The following is a 17,690-nucleotide window of genomic DNA, read 5'->3' on the forward strand; positions in this document are numbered from 1 at the left end:
GCTGTTCCATTCCTAATCCCCTCTTCCCCTCTTGAACTCTCTCAGTTTCTGTGATTTATCTATCAGAGTCTTGGAGCTGTTCAGTGGTGGACGTGTTGGGAACGTGCACAGACCCCGAGGATCTGGTGACTCTGACACCCAGTTATGTGGTGGGAGATTATATTGACACATGAATTTCTGCTTATGAAGTTGCAGTAAAGGCTCCTAGGGTTCCTGAGGAGCACTGGGGGAGATGAATATCTGTGGAAACACATGCTTAATCTGGGGAGGGACACACTTCTTACACTAGAGGTTGGGAATCAAACCAAGTACACTCCTATGAAGTCCATTTGAATTGTCTAAATGTGGCTGTCCCCTGAGAAATATCACCAAAGATTCAAGCACAGCCAGTAGCTACCCAACCAACCTGAGTAGATTTTGTGGGCTATTCCACTAAGGCACTGAATCATTGGTTGAAGAGTAACAAGGTTAGTGATTTTAATAGGTTGTACCATTTAATCATGAGAGAGCACATGCTCAGTATCTGTTTTTCTGAGTTGCGCCAGCACCTAGTTGACAGTAAGCTGACTATAGGCAGTGGGTCACCATCGATGGGCAATTGGTAGAAGCTCTGTGATACACAGGAGTCAGCATGACTAGTGTAAAGTGTTGGCTGGTGTCTGCAGAGAAGGTCCTACTAAACACATTCCACCAAGTTGTGGATGCCAACAAATGCTCAGGTCATCTACCAGTTGCTCTGGTTCCCTTTGAGTGGTGCATGAGGGGGTCTCATGTTCTCTGAAAATAGCTGAGAGCCCCGCCATGTCTGTAGATTGTTTGCTATGCAATGACCTGGAGCACACTGCCTGGAGCGGTCTATATGACCACACGGTTCGTGGCTGCCAGGGAAGGGGGTCAAAGGCACCTGGAGCCTGGAACAATGACCCAGACAACTGCAAAGGAGACGGTCAAGGGGAGTGGGAAACCAGCCCCTGGTGTTCCCATGGTAGAGGTTGATGGAGGAGGCACTCAAGTCAACCAGGGACGACATTGCCCCCCTGGGTGGCCTGCTTGCTGGCTGCCAAGTTGAGGGTGAGCCCACCAGAAAGGAAATCTGCATGGTGCATGGTGCAGGAGATTCCCACTTTTAAGGGCTCTCCTCAATAGCAAGCCTAAGGCTCCGGGTACTCGGCTAGTGTTTGTTCTGTCAATTCCCACAGTGTTAAGGGACTTTCCTACTCGGTTTGGCTCACAATATTCCCCTAGCATGACATCTAGAGCAAGACCTTCGCCAAGTTTGTCTCCCACTTTTATTGGCTCAGAATCAAGACAGCCTCAGATGAATTCTGCAGGTCCTGTCCCACATGCTAGGCCAGTGAGAAATAAAGGAAAAAGCACAATGCTCTCCTTGTTCTGTTACCAGTCATTGACACCCCCTTTGAAAGCGTGAGCATCAACATCATTGTGCCCTTGGACACAAAGGCAGCTTTAGGCAACAAGGTTTTCCTGGTCTTGGTGGACCATATCAGTCATTAACCAGAAACCATCCCTCTTAGGTCAGTGATTGCACCTATGGTGGCTAGAGATCTGATGGGATCTTTATCTGTGTTGGGGTCCCTAAGAAGGTAGTGTTTGCTTGAGGCTCTAACTTCATGTCCACGTACATGAAGTCCATGTGGAATGAGTATGGTAAAACTCACAAGTTCACCACACCCTATCATGTAATCTTGTGGAGCGCTTCAAAAAGTCATTGAAGGGCATGATTATGGGCCTGCGTGAACCTATGAGGCATAAGGGGGACGTCCTCTTGCCATGCCTTCTCTTTGCCTACAGGAAGGCACCACAGAAAGGAGTAGGGTTCAGCCCCTTCAAACTCCTTTATGGCTACCCTGTTAGGGACGTCTGAGTCTTGTCAAGGAGGGGTGGGAGCAAGCTCTCAGGAATCCCACCCGGGATGTGGTCAGCAACATACTGGCCCTCCACAATCAGATGCACTGCTCTGTAAAAAGGCAAGAAGCAATATTGAGGCCAGTCAAGAAGTCATGAAACTCTAGTATGACCACAAGGCCACTCTAGTGGAGGTTTCGCTGGACAGAATGTATGGGTCATGGAGCCAGTAGAGCCCAGAGCTCTCCAGGACCGCTGGACTGGCCCCTATGAAGTAGAGGAGTGGATTAGGGGATCCACCTACTTGGTAGGTCTCCAGACCTCTACGAACCACTTAAGTGTGCTCCATGTCAACCTCCTTGCGGCAGATGAGGGAGTGAAAGAGGAGAGCGAATACCTCCTTGACCTCCTGCCTGCACAGGAATTCAATGAGTCTGTGGAAGGTGTCAACCTCTCTCCTACCCTTACTCCAGAAGAGCAGTCTAACGGTCATCAGTTACTAGTGGAGCTCCCTGTTCTCCTTCACCCGTGGGATGGGAAACAGGACCAAGGTGCTTGCTCTAGAAGAACCATCATCTGCTCTACTGAGCCGCATATCTCCGAGCCAAACCAATGTATCGCCTTGGCTGAGCGGTGCATCTTTGAGCAGAACTGATGCATCGCTGCTGTTTTGTGGATTGGACCCAACGCATCACCTTTTGAACTGCCACTCTGCAATGGTTTCTCCCAGTGCAAGGTCTTCACATCCCCATTGACCTCAGCCTCAACGACAACACCGCATTGTACCCTCACCGCTCATCAGAATAGCACATCCCCTTGACTGTGCAATGCATCCTCAACACCGGTCTTCACATCGCAAGCCTTCTGAACATAATCCTCAACGCATATTTGGTCCAAGTCGACACAATGCTCCACAAACTCTGTTTAAGGCATTTTAGCTCTGCAGGCCTTATGGGGCCCTGCAGCTGGCCTACGCTCCATCACGGTCAGCCTAAACTTTTGACTTTGTCCTAGTCAGGTGCCATTTTTACCTAAAACCTTTAAAAATCAATATCTCAAGTTCTGCTTATTGGGTTTTTGTTGTTTTGGTCTCGTTTTATGTATTAAAGTCAGATCTATTTTTCTAACTTTCGTGTGGTATCTTTTTGTGTGGTGTTTTCTCTATTTTACTGTTTGAAGTATTGCACAGGTACTTTACACCCTGCCTCTAGGTTAAGCCTGACTGCTCTGTGCCAAGCTACTAGAGGGTGAGCAAAGGTTAATTTAGGGTTTGTCTGACACCTACCCTGACTAGGACTGTTGTTGCTATTTGACTAAAGTTTATAACCCAGTCAACCCACAACCCAATTTTTAACAGATGGTTTTTATTTTGTTTTATTTTTTTAGTTTAGTTTATTAATAGTAATGCATGATTACTTAAACCATTGCAAAAGTTACAAAAATCAATAAAACAGCACAATATTAAATACTTCCAGCGCCGGTTAGATATTGAGCAAAAATTTGCTGTGTAATAAAGTGCATTGTACATTACAGATCTTAAAGTGCATACAGGAATAGTCTTCAAGGTTTAAACTTTCGCTATGGCTTAAGGTGAGTCAAAAGTCTATACAGAACATTTTAAGAGAGTGCAACGTCGCCCATTAATGCTTAATGTCCTTATGCTGTTAACCGCCAGATTTTTGAATCAAGCATTAAAAAAAGGAAGGTGTATAGGTGTATAGAGATCATGTAGTCTGTGATGAGCTTCTGGCCGCACTTAATTGACTTAGTTTCTGTAAGTCGTGGCCAGAGGACAGCTCTGAGTTCTTTAGCGTATTTGGCACATCTTGCCTAAGATATTACATCTGCTTGTTCAAAACATGTCGCAGAGGACCCCTTGTAGGTGCGGACCCCCTCAGCAAGAAAACAGACTTCAGCAGTGACTTCCTGATAGCATCAATGGCGGGCAGCAGCACAGTAGATAAAATCAAGATTCCCTACTGACATCACATAGCCTGCAAGCCCCACTCGTTCCCGGCCGAAACCAGGTCAGATTAAAGTCTGCCATGGGTATGGCTAGCAAGCACAGGCACATGATGTTGTTACGTGTACAAGTATTGATAGCCTCTAAGAGATAAGGCTGAGGTCTACCCACCAGATGAGTTCAATGGGCGTAAGATGTCTAAAGCTTGCAGAGAAGCTAAATCTTGCTGGAATGACACAAGGCACACCTGTTTGTTGATTGCTCTGTTCTATGAAGGAAGATCAACCGAGGCACGTGCTAGGGCTGCGGCATCCTTCTGAAGGAAATTAATTGTCTTCTACATCTGCGCTGCCAAGCTTTCTCAGGCCTCTCAAATGTTTCTTTCAGGCAGGCTTTCAGAGAGTTTGCTGATGCTCTTAATATGCAAATTTAGAATTTTAAAATGTCCAAAGCACAGGCTGGTCATTGGCTTGTCAGTCGAAATTCCAGACGAGTCCTAGATCTTTGCAGATGTCTGGGTAGTTGGAACGCCTTCTTGCATCCTAGAGTCTGCAGATGGTCCAGAGAGGTAGCACAGTCCTCTGGGAATGCCTGATCCCCACAGCGGAGCGCCCGTAGGAGACTAGCCTATATAACCCTCAGGATTGTAGCAGCAGAGGCACTTGTTATAATTTTTATGTTCAGGCTAGCTACACCATACGTTATTGCTGCTGCATTAATTTTTAATGCCCCCCAAGACCTCTGTATTGTCTTAATAATGTTTGTCCCTATGTTCCACGTAAGGACTTTATTTTTCTTGTAACATCTAAATAATATGACCTTGGATTTATCTTGGTTGATCTTGCAAAACTGTAGTTTGTTACAGGAGTGTAGACTGTTTAGTGCACGCTGCAGACCCGGTTTAGTATGGTCCATTATGACAGTGTTGTTGTCTTATAGTAATATATGTAAGGTCCTGTTGCCAAGTCTTTGAGGCACCTGGCTTGTGTTTGCTAAGGCTCTTTCCACGTCGGCTGTATATAGATTAAAGAGTAGCGGGCAAGTACACAGCCCTGTTTCAAACCGCCCTGGATAGAGATTCTGGGGGTGACGGTATGAGGCCCAGTTTTACCGCAGACCCATGTTTGTGAGTAGAGGGATGGAGGATATATCCGTCATACTTAGTTTTCTCCGTCACATTGATCAATCGACTTTATCGAAAGCGGCCCTATAGTCAATAAAACAGCAGAAGAGAGGAGGATGACTCTTTTTAGTTTGCTTGCTGACTTAGCATGGCAAGAGATTTAATATTATCGATGCTTGATGCCACTGCGCAACAGCCTGTTTAAAAGAGTGGGAGTATGCTATTGTCGTGGACTCAGTCTTCTCGCTCCATCAGTAGTAGCCCCTCCAAGCCTCAGGAATTTGGGTGGTAAGAAAAGCTTGATTGTAAAGAGGAGTTATGAACTTGGCCCAGTCCTCTGTTGAGCATTTGAAGATTCCAGCAGGGAGCCCGTTTGGTCCTGGAGCCCTGTCGTTTTTCATTTCCTTGATGAGTTTACAAACCGGGAGCTGGTTTGTAAGGTCTGATTGGTTCTCAGTTGGTGAAGTGGTCCTTTCCACATTTCCCAAGTTAGCTGGAGTCATCATGTGGCTTGAATATAGTGCTACTACATATGTTACCCAGTCTCCTTCCGGGACTCCGTGTGCTCTGGTCCGGTATGGTGATTTTAATTTGTTGATATCATTCAAAAACAGATTAGACCTCCTTCCTGGAGCATTTCGTGGACTTTTAACCAGTCATTGTCTTCCTTAGCAGTCTTCACAATCCAAACTACCTTCGTACGAGCCTTACATATTTCACTAAGATGCCTTGCAGTTTTTACTGTGCGGTGGGATTTGTTATCTGTCCAAACCCTTCTTTGCACATTTCGTGAATTTACAATATTGGTGTTATGCAGCTGTGTATTCTGCTTCCTCGCTGCTGTCTTTGCGGTGCTGTGCTCTATCCAGGTGCTTGCAGTGTCCATGAGCTCTTATAGGAGGTTGCCCCACCCAAAGTGCAGCTTTTTGGCAAGCTTTTGGGGTCTGTTATGACCTTAAGAAGCCATTTAGTCACTGGAGTTGTGTCTGCCGTTCTCCATTTCAGCCTCCTGGTTAACTTTGATACTTCTGTCATGTCGAAGATCCCACTGTCCGGAGTTTGGCTTCTGTGGGTACTCCCATATTCACGATCAGCCTCAGTGGATTGTGATTGCTTTCTCTCCTGTTTTGTATCTCAAAGTTCATAAATTCATTTGCTAGGGTTTCTGACCCAAACATATAATCTATTGTGGAGATGTCCCTGAATGTCTGGGGCAGACACAATTCTGCTGCTGTGGCCTTGAATACTTGTTCTGCTGAGATTAACTTGCAGGTGCACAGAAGGTTGTTCATTCTATCTTGTGCCCTTGAATTTCGGGCAGCTACTCTATTGGTTGCCAGGTCCTTCATGTTGAAATCACCTGTCAAGAGGACTTTGTGTGAGGTATGTTCCAAGACGATCATTTCCAGACTCTTACAAAGATCCTCTATTGTATGTGACTTTGTGGTTTTCTGCGTGTTATAACAGTTGATCAGAAGCAAAGGAATCTTTCTATAACCAATGGTTAACCCTGAAACTGTTGCCATTTGAAGGGCCTGGTAGTTTTGTGCAAGGGACACAGCTTTAATTCTGCCCTTTTGTTTGCTGAAAATTGAATGGCCTCCCAACGGTTGGCCAAATAGGCTAGATCTTGTAGCAGGTTAAAATGTTCTTAAAAGCCATATTAAACTGTTGGAGTATATGTCCACGTTTCCTGCAAACAGATAATGTTGTATTCGTGCAAGAAGGTCACTGCCGATTTGCTCTTGAGCGGTCTTCAGAGCTGCCACATTCCACGATGTTATGGTGAGTTTGGACTCACCCGTATACTTCCAAGGATTTCTTTTGCTACATGATGATGGCTAGGGATAAGTCTCATGGGTCCCCCTGTGAGGTGAATTCTGCTGGATCTGTGTATTATTTCTGTAGCTGCTTGTTGTACAAGTTACCTTCCTTTTATTGTGATCAACTAAAATTTCCAGGAAGTTTGAGGCTTTCAAAGCCCTAGGCAGCCAGTCGTGTATGGCCCCCCATGCCCCTTTTAAAAGTGATCTCTGTAAGCTTGGTGCTGCATACGAAGCAGCACATGAAGATATTTGGGTGGATGTGGTTTTAGAAGTTCAATCACCCAATCCTCAAAGGTCTGTGCCTCATTCAGAATGGTATCAATGAGGTTCACTCTTTGCCATATAGTTACAGAGGCATCTAAAGATCTTTTCCCTGCGATCTTTGCAAACTTTACAGAGATGATTTCATCAGAAGTTATTTTGCCCAGTGCTGGGATACATTGGAACGGACGTCGAAGCTTCCCTCAGTTTAATATGTCCTGGGCCTCATTTGGGGCATCATGCGGGTCGAATGCCAGTTCGAGCCCGTCTGCCAACTCGGCTTGGGTGAGATCCATTTGTCTTATAATGCATGGCTCTCCCTAACATTGTGATCTTGTATAATCCGGGGAAAAACTGGGTGCTGGGTCCTTTAGCCTACTAGATGGTTGCTTTTGGCAAGGATTATAACTGTTTAACTTCCTTTATGCCACAGATTTTTAGGTGATGGTGCATGGGGTTCATTGTGTCTATTATTCACTCTGTTTGCTGTTCCACAACATGTGGGATTTCCTTTCTTTGGGTGGTACTGTTCTGAAGAATGATGTAACTCCTGTCTTTTCATTCGAGTGGCTGATGAGCCTAGCATGCTGTTTGCTTGCCAGTACTCTTTTTAGCTGTCACTTGTGTAGGCGGGTAGCTCTTTAATAGGTCACGCCCCCAGAATTGGGCTAGGGGGGAGCAGAGGGCTTGCCCGGTCTCCCCCCGGGCTTATCGGGCGTTGGTGGTACAGTCCACACCCCGAGTTTAGGATTGGTTCTAGGTGCAGGATGGGGCGGGATTTGGGTAAGGGGATAAAAGGCAGGGGCAGGGTGTGGGCGGCCTCTTTGGCTGTTGTCACACCCAGTAGGCGTGTTGTCTTCGTGATTCAAAGGGTAGGCTTTGGTTGTAGGCGTTACTTAAGGTTTGAGGCGTTTTATTGGGAGGAGCTGTGTTTGTGGTGCATTAGCATTGATTAAGTTTGCCTTGCAATTTAAGGTGTGATTTGTTGTTGGGAGAGGTAGAGTTTGTATTTGGTGGTTTTATGTGAATGGATATGGAACCCAATAAAGTAGTACAGGCCCTCAAGATATTGCGGGATGAGGGTAGAGAGGACCTGATAAAGGAAGGGGTTCTTGAGGAAGCCTGGGTGGGTTTGAAGAGGCCTAAAAGGCTTTCTTCTGGGGGGTGAGCGCTGAGGTGATCGCGTGCTCATCGCCACCCAAAAAGTGTAAAAAATTCAAGAATAAAAGCGCGGAAGGCCGCAAGGTCACGCGCTCACCTGAAGGGCTCTGGGATATGCTGCATCCGGCATCACGGTCGACTGAGGAGTTTGTGGCTCATAAGCGTGGAGCCGGGCGCTGCTCGAGGCATTCTGGCGTCTCTCTTGCGCAGAGAGTGGCTGCAGGGGGGAAAGGGGTGGGCCGTTTGGTTGCGGTGGCGGGCGGTGAGAGGCAGGGGGCGCAGCGGTTGGGCGCGCGCGCATCGGAGGCGGCACGCGGCAGACGGGCATCTAAACAAGCCCAACTCCCGCGGGAAACTATGTTGGAGCATCGGGCGGCCATTTTAGATGAAAGAGTGTTAGGAGGCACTCTTAAAATGGCGGCGCCCACCGGGAAGAGTATTCCTCTTCTGGTTTCATTAGAAGAAAGGCAGTTGGCAGATGCGAAGAAAATGGCGGCGCGCGTTGAATCTTGCGAGGAGATTATTAGAATCTCTGATGAGGAGTGGGAGAGACATGATGGTGTTAATTTAGGTAAGGGTGATATTGCTGTGAAGTCTGTTCGTCAGTTTGATGGGGGGGCTGGTGAGGATGTGATAAGGGAATTAAGTTTAAATAGGGGTTTGTGTAAGGAGAGCATGGATGGGTATTTTGGCTCACAAAATGTTTTGAAATTGGGTGAGCAGGTGGAGTTTGTTGATCAGGATGGGGTGATTATTAGGGGTATGGTTTGTGGCCAGACAAGTAGAGGTGGTAGTAAGGGTAGGGCTCAGGTTCTGATGGATTTTTGGCAGCCAGGTGTTGAGGAGGAAGGTGCTGGGTGTGACGCTCCTCGGTTTACGGGCGGACTGAGTGAGGTGACGGTGCATCGGGAAGCTGGGCGGCCTTCAGGTGGTCAGAGTTTGCCGGTAAAGGTCAGGGCGCCTTTAGTACACCGGAAGGAAGGGAGGGTAAAATCCGGAGCGGTTTACCCGACAGCGAGGGAATCAGTTGCGTTGTGCTCACTGGGTCACAGTGCGGGCTTAGTTTTTGATGATGAACAGCCTTCCACTAGCCGGGGCGCTGGGGCAAGGTTTGAAAGGCAGGATGAAGATTGGCTGGACTACGAAGAAGATGTCGAGGAACAAGCTATTCCAGTAGCAAATTTGGTGTCGACCCCAGCGGTTCCAGAGGTGTTCCGGGGCGATCGCTCTGGAAATCGTCACCAAAAAATGGCTGGCAATTTACCAAGAGGTGAGGTTGGGAGGGGGATGGGTATGAGCGTTGGGGGTGCTTCTGGGGGGCTCATATCATGCAAGGGTGGGGTTGACGCATCAGTACAGGTGGATTTGATTGCTGACACTGGGGCAGGTAAGTCAGAGGTGGCGGTGGACGTGGTTGTGGGGGATGTACAGAAAGAGGATGAGTCGAGTGAGTTACAGGATTCTGTTAAAAATGTGGGGGTCGTATGCTCAGGTGGTACGGGTAAAGGTAAAAAATTGCCTTACATGGGAGTGGCGATGCCTTTGGGGGCGCATCTCACTCAGAATCTAAAGGAGAAGATCTGGAAGGGGGAATTTGTGGACGTATTTAAACCTTTGCATAGAGAAGTTCAGGCAAAGGAAGGGTCAAAAGAAGAGGAATGGGAGTTGGCTAGGAGGCCTAGTGTGCCTACGAATATTGAGAATTGGACATCGGCTTTTCTGATATATGCAAGTGTTTATTGTGAGCGGCATGTGGATTCTTGTGTGGCTTTTTTTAAGTACATGGACGTGGTGCGTCGGGCGCAAATGGATTATGGTGGTTTGGGTGGTTTCGGTACGATGAGGAATTCCGTGCACGAAAGGTTATGGATCCATCCAAGGTCTGGGGCGAAATAGATAATGAGCTGTGGATGCAGTGGTTAAGGACAGCCAGGTATGCTCCTACTACGCATACAGCCAGTGGTTTGCCAGTGCAATATAAGCCCTTTCAAGGGCCTCCCACCCATTTTGGGGTGGGGTTTGGTCAGCGAAGTCAGTTGCAGGGGAATGGGTCTTGCTGGGCATTCAACAGTGGATTCTGTAACAGGCAGCCTTGTAGATTTCGACATGATTGCTCCCATTGTGGTGGCAGGTACCCAGCGTATCAGTGTTTTGGAGGCATGCAGTGGGGATGGCAAGGGCAACAGACTAGAGGGGGTGAGAGGGGCAGAGGTCAGATTCAGCATGTTGTTGGAAAAGGGCCCTACACCTATTAATTGTGAGGTCCTTTCACATTGGTTACAGTTTTATCCTCAATTGGAGGAAGCAAAAGTGTTGATGAGTTGTTTCAAAGAGGGTTTTCGGTTATGTTATCAAGGACCTAGAGTGCGAAGGTGGGCCAATAACTTGAAATCGTCGAGAACTTACCCGGAGGTGATTAAGGCTAAGTTGAAGAAGGAATTGGACTTGGGGAGAATTGTGGGCCCCTTTTTGGAGTGGCCTTTGCCTAATTTGACGATTTCACCCCTTGGTGTTGTCCCTAAAAAACAGGGAGGTGAATTTCGACTGATACATCATTTGTCTTGGCCGGCGGGTTGTTCGGTTAATTATTTTATTGCTGTGGAGGACACTGTAGTGCATTATGCGTCTGTGGATGAAGCTGTTGCTTTGGTGAGGAGATGTGGGCGGGGTGCGGAGATGGCAAAAGCAGACATTCAGTCAGCGTTTCGTTTATTACCTGTGCATCCAGAGGATTTTTCTTTGTTGGGCATCCAGTTTGGGGGTGCAATATATGTTGATCGGATGCTTCCAATGGGTTGTTCGGTTTCTTGTTCTTTGTTCGAAATGTTTAGCACCTTTTTGCAGTGGTGTTTCCAGAATCGGAGAGGAGATAGGTTGGTGACTCATTATCTAGATGATTTTTTCTTTGTGGGTAAGGCAGGGTCAGGTTCATGTGGCAGGTCATTGTTGGAATTTGAGAAATTGATGTCCTGTGTGATTATTGTGTTTTGAGCGTTTTCTCAGCCTCTTTTTTGCCCTTCTTGTGAGTTGAGGTAAATTGGATATACCAAGTGGATGTGTTGGGCCATGTAGTGTCGGCGGCTGCCGGCACTGAATATTAAAAAACTGCAACGCACTCGTGATTCTGGTTTACTCGTGGCCAGGTGTGGCAAACAGGCTGCACGTTACGGTTCGGCCCTTGTTTGTCTCCAGTGCCGCCTCTATCCACAACCCCGACCACGCCTTTATTTATACCTAATACCACATGACCAGGTCAGAGAATAACTGGTAAACTAAGGGGGATTGGGGGGGGGGGGGGCATAGGATTTATCTCCACTTCGGCACTCCTCCAGTTTTATCGTTAATGGTAGTGCCCATTGACCACTTACCTCACTGGGGCGACACTACAGGCCAGATGTGCAGACATGCATTCCCTCTTCCATCTGTCCTTGGGGAGGTGATGTCCTTTTTGTGCAGGAAGTGCATGTAGGTTGAGTAGTCAATCAACATCCCAAATCCTAACAGGTGGGATAGATATGTGGCAGAAATGCTGACAAAAGAAAAAATGTGGCAGCCTGATTGCGAGACATTCCATCTGTTGCACCACAATAATGGCACGGTCCTAACGATCCCCTTAATTTCTACTCAGTGTTATAGGGGTAGAAACAAAATCATGCATTTCTCATGATGAGTGTGAATGTGCTAATCATAGCCTGCGCTGCTAGGCTCTGTGTGAGAGTCTTGTCGGTAGTTTGTGACTATCCAAATGTGATGGGTGTGATGGGTGCAGTTAGTCACGTGAGACTGCTACTCTTTGAAGGACCTATGTGTGCTTCATTTAGACTCCTAGTCATGAGGAATGTATGCGTGCTTTCAGTACCTTCAATACTAATCTGTGAGAGGTGTGAAAGTGCTGTTGGTGGTGTCTGGTTACACATTTTTGAGGGTTTTGAGTGTTGTCGGTAATGTGTGACTGCTAGTCTGTGATGTGTACCAATGCTGCTTGTGGTGTTCAACTAGTAGTCTGAGATAGGTGTGACAGTGCTGATGACAGTGTGCCACTGCTAACAAGATGTGTGAGTTCAAGCACTAGCGAATGACTGCTACTCACTGGATGTAAGAGTGCGGTCTGTAGTGTGAGGACTCCCTTATGAAGGGTGTGACAGCGCTTCTGGTAGTACATGACCATTGCTTCGTGGGGAGAGTGTGACGAGGGCAACAGGAGGAGAATCTCACTACCCATTGGTCAGGCACCCATGATTTCTAGGGCGATGTCTGCGTGGTTAGACTAATTACCCATGCCATTCAGGGTGAATCTGCTGTAAACCACGTAAATTAAGGTGCTTTGTCACATAAAAATGATGACATTTTTTAAGCAGAGAATCAATTTTATTGACAACAGTCCATGATGGATGTAGCTTTTCTGTGAATATGGCCTGACACTGTCTACTTTTTCAAAGAGGAATAGTGCATCCTAGCGGGCAATTCAAATATGACACATTTAAAATCAAGATTTTCCTGGTACTATTTTAACAGCCACTGATAAGTGTGAAAACTGTTCCGCAAGAACGGAAGAAAGTGATGGCACACTAATTTCGTCGGCGAATATGAATACAACGCAAGATATCTTTGTAAAAAGGACAGTCAGGGCACCATATCTGGATCAAAACGTTTCAATGACATGTGCAATTGATTCCACTTAGTGTTGCTTACTGCCAGCCTTTTAAAGAAAATCATTTTTAATTTTCAGGTAGTGTATTTTCACCTCAAAAAAAAATCTTTTAAAAAAATAAGTTCGAGCAAGTAAGTTACACATATTTACTGTACTGAGCATATTTACAGGAGTCATAATTCAAGTAAACATTATATTAATTAGGAACACGGAAAACTTGCTTCATTTTTTTTGCATACGTATGCAAAACTTTGAAAAAAAATCAAGAAATCCAAGTCTGGCATTTAGCATTCTATGTTATTGTAAAATGCTTCCTTGTGTCTATTTTTGGGGTGAGGGGGCACACTTCAGACTAAAAAACACAAATGTCACAAACTAAAGCGCCGTATTCTCGTGTTTCACATTGTTTCTTTGCTCTTGCAATAGGATTTCACCCAAACAGACTTCAAATTATGTGACGGTGCTGTAATGGCAGAATTATAAGAATTTCATGTATGAAGCGAAATGTGAAATGCTGAAAATTGCGCAATATAATTGCAGTGGAACACAAATTTCTCCCAAGACTAATATTAACACATAGAATATGCTGCTTTCAGTGAGTAAGCATATTTTCCAAGATGGCACCTGAATACATAAAATAGTCTCAGCCACATGCTGAAAAAATACAACTCATACAATCAATGCAAACACCCCAAAGGAGGTGAAATGGTTCACCACACATCCAATAGTCGGAGGTGAGATATATTTACTCCTCTGATGCCCACTATAGTTATTTTTTAGTTAAAAGATTTGAGACAAAATATGTGGGAAACTGCTATGATGTACAGACAAACCTAAAATGAGACTTATGTTTCACCCCCCCCCCCCACCCCAGCCCACACCCAGGTTTTATCCATGTAAGGGTGGTAAATTATGAAGGTGGCCTTACTTCACGTTAACAACTGTGCAAGCTCAGAAAGTTGGGCAATTTTTCAGTTTTTCACAATTTTCCAGCAAACAAAAAAAACAAAACGATTTGTGCGGAAGATGTTTTCCATAAAACTTTTCTTTTGGCGAATATTGTTCCATATTTGTCAAGGTCTTTACCTCAAGTCTTTTAAAAACATTGCTAACACCGTGACTATTCAAAAGGTTTTAAGAAAAAAGTCCCAAGTCGTTGAGAGTGAGGCAAAACTGACGAGGTGTGAAGTTTTAGAAAGATTAAAGAATTGTTAGGTAGGGATAAGGCAGTTATGCAAGATAGTGCATACAGAATACATTCATAATAGGAAAAGCACCCAGACACCTTCACTATGAGATGACACTACAATTCACACAAATATGCTGCATTAAACAGATCTGTACTTGTATATATCGTGACAAAGATGTTTTTGATTTTCTAATTACTCTATTTCTGACAGAGCAAGTAGCAAGACAGGGCTGCTCTTTGCACACCTCACCTTCCTTCCCTATTGCTCTTCAGCTCAGGACTAAGTACTGTTTCAGAAATGTCTTTTTTAACATTGTGAAAAATGAGATCAAAGAATAATATATTGTTTTCTAATTCAATTTTAGGCCATTTTGGCTCTTCAGTTGCATCATACTTTATATTTCTTCGTTGGATGTATGGGATCAACATGATACTTTTTGGACTGACCTTTGGGCTTGTTATGGTTCCTGAGGTACTTACCTATTTATGATCATTTATTTGTATTATTTGTGCTAAAATGATACATGGTTGATATTACTAAACCTCGTTCTTCATAAGATCTTTAATATTGCAGAACCAATGCAACCTTTCTAAAAATGACCTGTGTTATGGACAGAGATATTACATACAATAAATATTTTCAGGCTCATGAGTGAGTGTCTTCCAGTCATAGTTGTATAATTTTTACATCTCAATCTATATAGCTGTGCTGTTTCATCTAAATATATCATGCATATATCATATCATCATATTTTTGAGAGACGTAAAGTTCTAACATTATTGTCAGAAATTGAGTTGCTGGTTGAGGGCGGTGTGAGCTCTTCTCAAGTGACAGCCACAATCCTTGTCAGGGTGAACTACAGAAGTCACTAAATTAACCTGTGCTTAACCCTTTGGTAGCTTGACACACAAGCTGTCAGGCTTAACTTAGAGTCAATGTGTAAAGTATTTATGAAGCACTTAAGCAGTAATAAATTGAAAACACAACACAAGAAAAATCCTACATCAAAAATGAAATAAATTCAATCAGCAGAACCAGAGTTCTGAATTTTTATTTTTTTGTGGCTAAATGAAGCGCCAACCATCCATATGTAGTCGTGCAGGACTGATACGAAGTGTAAAGTTGTGGCCAACTGAAATGGATCGTAGTTTGGACACATGAAGTGGATTGTGCCCGGTCTCTTACCTTACGACTTGGAAGAAATCTTGAAGAAAAATGTTTGAGAAAGTAAAGTTCACCGGGGTGAGGCAGCAAGCAGTGATTGAGGAGGAGGTGTCATCATCGGGGAGCCACTGGATGAAGTCACAGTGAAGATTTCTATGTCTGGACTTGATCTCTTTTGATTGGAATTCGAAAACCTCCAGCTGGACGAAGCTGCAATTTGTGTCCGACGAAGGCTCCATGAGGCCCAAACACTTCCAGAAAGGAGCAGCTGAGTAGGAGTTGCTACTGTGGAGAAAAATGTAGTGGGAGCTACTATGATGTCAGGCCGACCATCGTTGATCCTCAGGTGGATCAACGTGCAGGTAGGTCTTGGCCTCCTCTCGGTTCCAGAGTATGGCAGAAAATTATCTGAGTCCCAAGTTTTCTATTTTGTCTGGTTGGGCAAACTTAGAACCACTTCCAAGGGTCCGTGGCTGGAGGAGGCACCATTTGGAGTGTCAAGACTCAATTTAGGTTGGGTAGGTGCACTTTGCAAGTTATAAGAGCTTTTTGTGTCCCTGTAGCTCTGAACAGGACTTCAAAAAGCTAGCCCTTGGAGTCAGTCCTGTGGTCCTGGATTCAAACAGAAAAGCAGGTCTCAAGCAACATGGCAGTTCTCTGAGGGCACATGGCAGCCTTCAGGCAGCAGGTCAGTCCTCATAGTACAGCAGGATAGTCTTTTAAAGTACAGAGCAGGTCTCAGGCAGTAGGGCAGTCCCCTGGGAGTCCTCCACAGGTCCAGAAGTGAGCTGAAGAGTGGGTCTTAAGATCCTATTTTTATATCTAGTGCCAGCTTTTAAGTGAAAGAAACTTCTAGAGTTTCCCCCCACAGATTGATCTGGATTTTCATGCCTCCCTGCCCAGTCACAGTCACAAAAAGCTAATGTGAGAAACTGGGGTGTTGGTTGACTAGGGTGTGTGCCCTGGTCAAGCAACAGCCACAATCACTTTTGGGGTGAACTGCAAAAAGTCAATAAATTAACCTGTGTGTAACCTTGGGTAGCTTGGTACAAAAAGAAACCAGGCTTAACTTAGAGGCAATGTGTAAAGTATTTATGCAGCACACAAACAGTAATAATGTGAAAACAGAACACAAGCACAATCCCACACCAATTTTGAAAAATAGAGTAAATTATAGTACATTATTTGACAGTAAAATGACAAAAACCCAGTCAGTAAAACCAGAGTTAGACATTTTAAAAGTTTTTAGTAAAGCCTAACCCCTAAAACATCAAAGTGCCAACCGTGGACATCTAGTCACATGAGACCAGGACAAAGTTAAAAAATCTGTCCGACCAGGATGGAACGCGGTTCATGTACATGAAGTGGTTTCAGCTCGGTCAGTGCTCACCTTTGGACTTAGAAGATATTCTGAGAAAAATTGTTCTGAGAAGGTAAAGTTCAGTGGGGCAAGGCTTCGGGAGGTATCTGAGGAGGGATTGTCATCATCAGATAGCCTTGGGTCAAGACTCTGGTAGAGATTTCTAAGTTCTGACTTACGCTCTGAAATGTAAGTTGAAAGTCTCCAGCTGGACTAGGTAGAGGGCTGTAGTTGAAGACAGTTGCATGATGCCGAATGCCCCTTTCATGAAGGACTGCTGAAAAGCATTTGCTGCTGTATAGAAGAACATAGCAGGAGAAGCCACAAAGCCAAGACGACTGGCGATGCACCTCGGACAGATAGGCGAGCAGGTTTATCTCGATCTCCTCCTTATCCTCAGAGCAGTTTTTGGTCAAAAATGTACTCATTTTTGGCCATTTGGGCACATTTAGCACAACAACTAAGGGTTTTAGATTGGTGAGGAACCACTTGGGATTATAGGAGTCACTCAGATTGGGTTCAGGCGCTGTTTCAAGATGGTGGGGGCCTTTGGAGTTCCTGTGGCTGTGAACATGAAGCCAGCATACTAGCCCTTGGAGCCACTCTGGTAGTCCTGGGTGCAGGTGAAGAAGCAGGGCTCAACAGCAGGGCTGGCCTTTCAGGGCTCAAGGCAGGTTCCACACAGCAAAGCAGCCCTTCCAGGTACAGCAGCAGTCTTGAAGAGTGTACAGCAGGTCACAATGGCAGGCAGTCCTCTGAAAGTCCTTTAACAGGTACAGCAATGAACTGAAGAGTGAGTCTGAAAGTCCTATTTTCATACTGTACTCTGCTGTGCTTCCTCTGGTAAAAGGGAGAAGCTTTGGGAAAGGTTCTATGAAGTGCAAGGAATTTCCTGACCCCCATGCCCTAGTCTAAACTGGCTGCAATGACATTGTGAAGGTGTTAGACCCTTTGTGTGAAGTCACAGCGCAGCCTATTTTGTTGCAAGTCTGCATGTGGGGCTGTGCTCAGCACCCCCCACTTCCATCCTGCCAGCAGATGGCCAATAAAGGCACCACCGAATCCCTCTACTGTGTGACTGTCTGGAAGAAATTGATAAAATCTAACTGTGAGTTGCACCTTGTC

The 17,690-nt window shown here is 45.3% G+C and overlaps 1 protein-coding gene across 1 annotated transcript in view; it reads left to right on the forward strand.

The window, feature by feature from the left end:
- Positions 1–17,690, forward strand: part of TMC1 (transmembrane channel like 1) — a 372,520-nt gene that overhangs the window by 144,301 nt on the left and 210,529 nt on the right. Inside the window, exon 6 of the mRNA XM_069242288.1 lies at positions 14,406–14,512. Coding sequence (XP_069098389.1) covers positions 14,406–14,512 — 107 coding nt within the window. The remainder of the gene's footprint in view (positions 1–14,405; positions 14,513–17,690) is intronic.

Source organism: Pleurodeles waltl, chromosome 1_1 (genome assembly GCF_031143425.1).
Source record: "Pleurodeles waltl isolate 20211129_DDA chromosome 1_1, aPleWal1.hap1.20221129, whole genome shotgun sequence".
NCBI lineage: Eukaryota > Metazoa > Chordata > Amphibia > Caudata > Salamandridae > Pleurodeles > Pleurodeles waltl.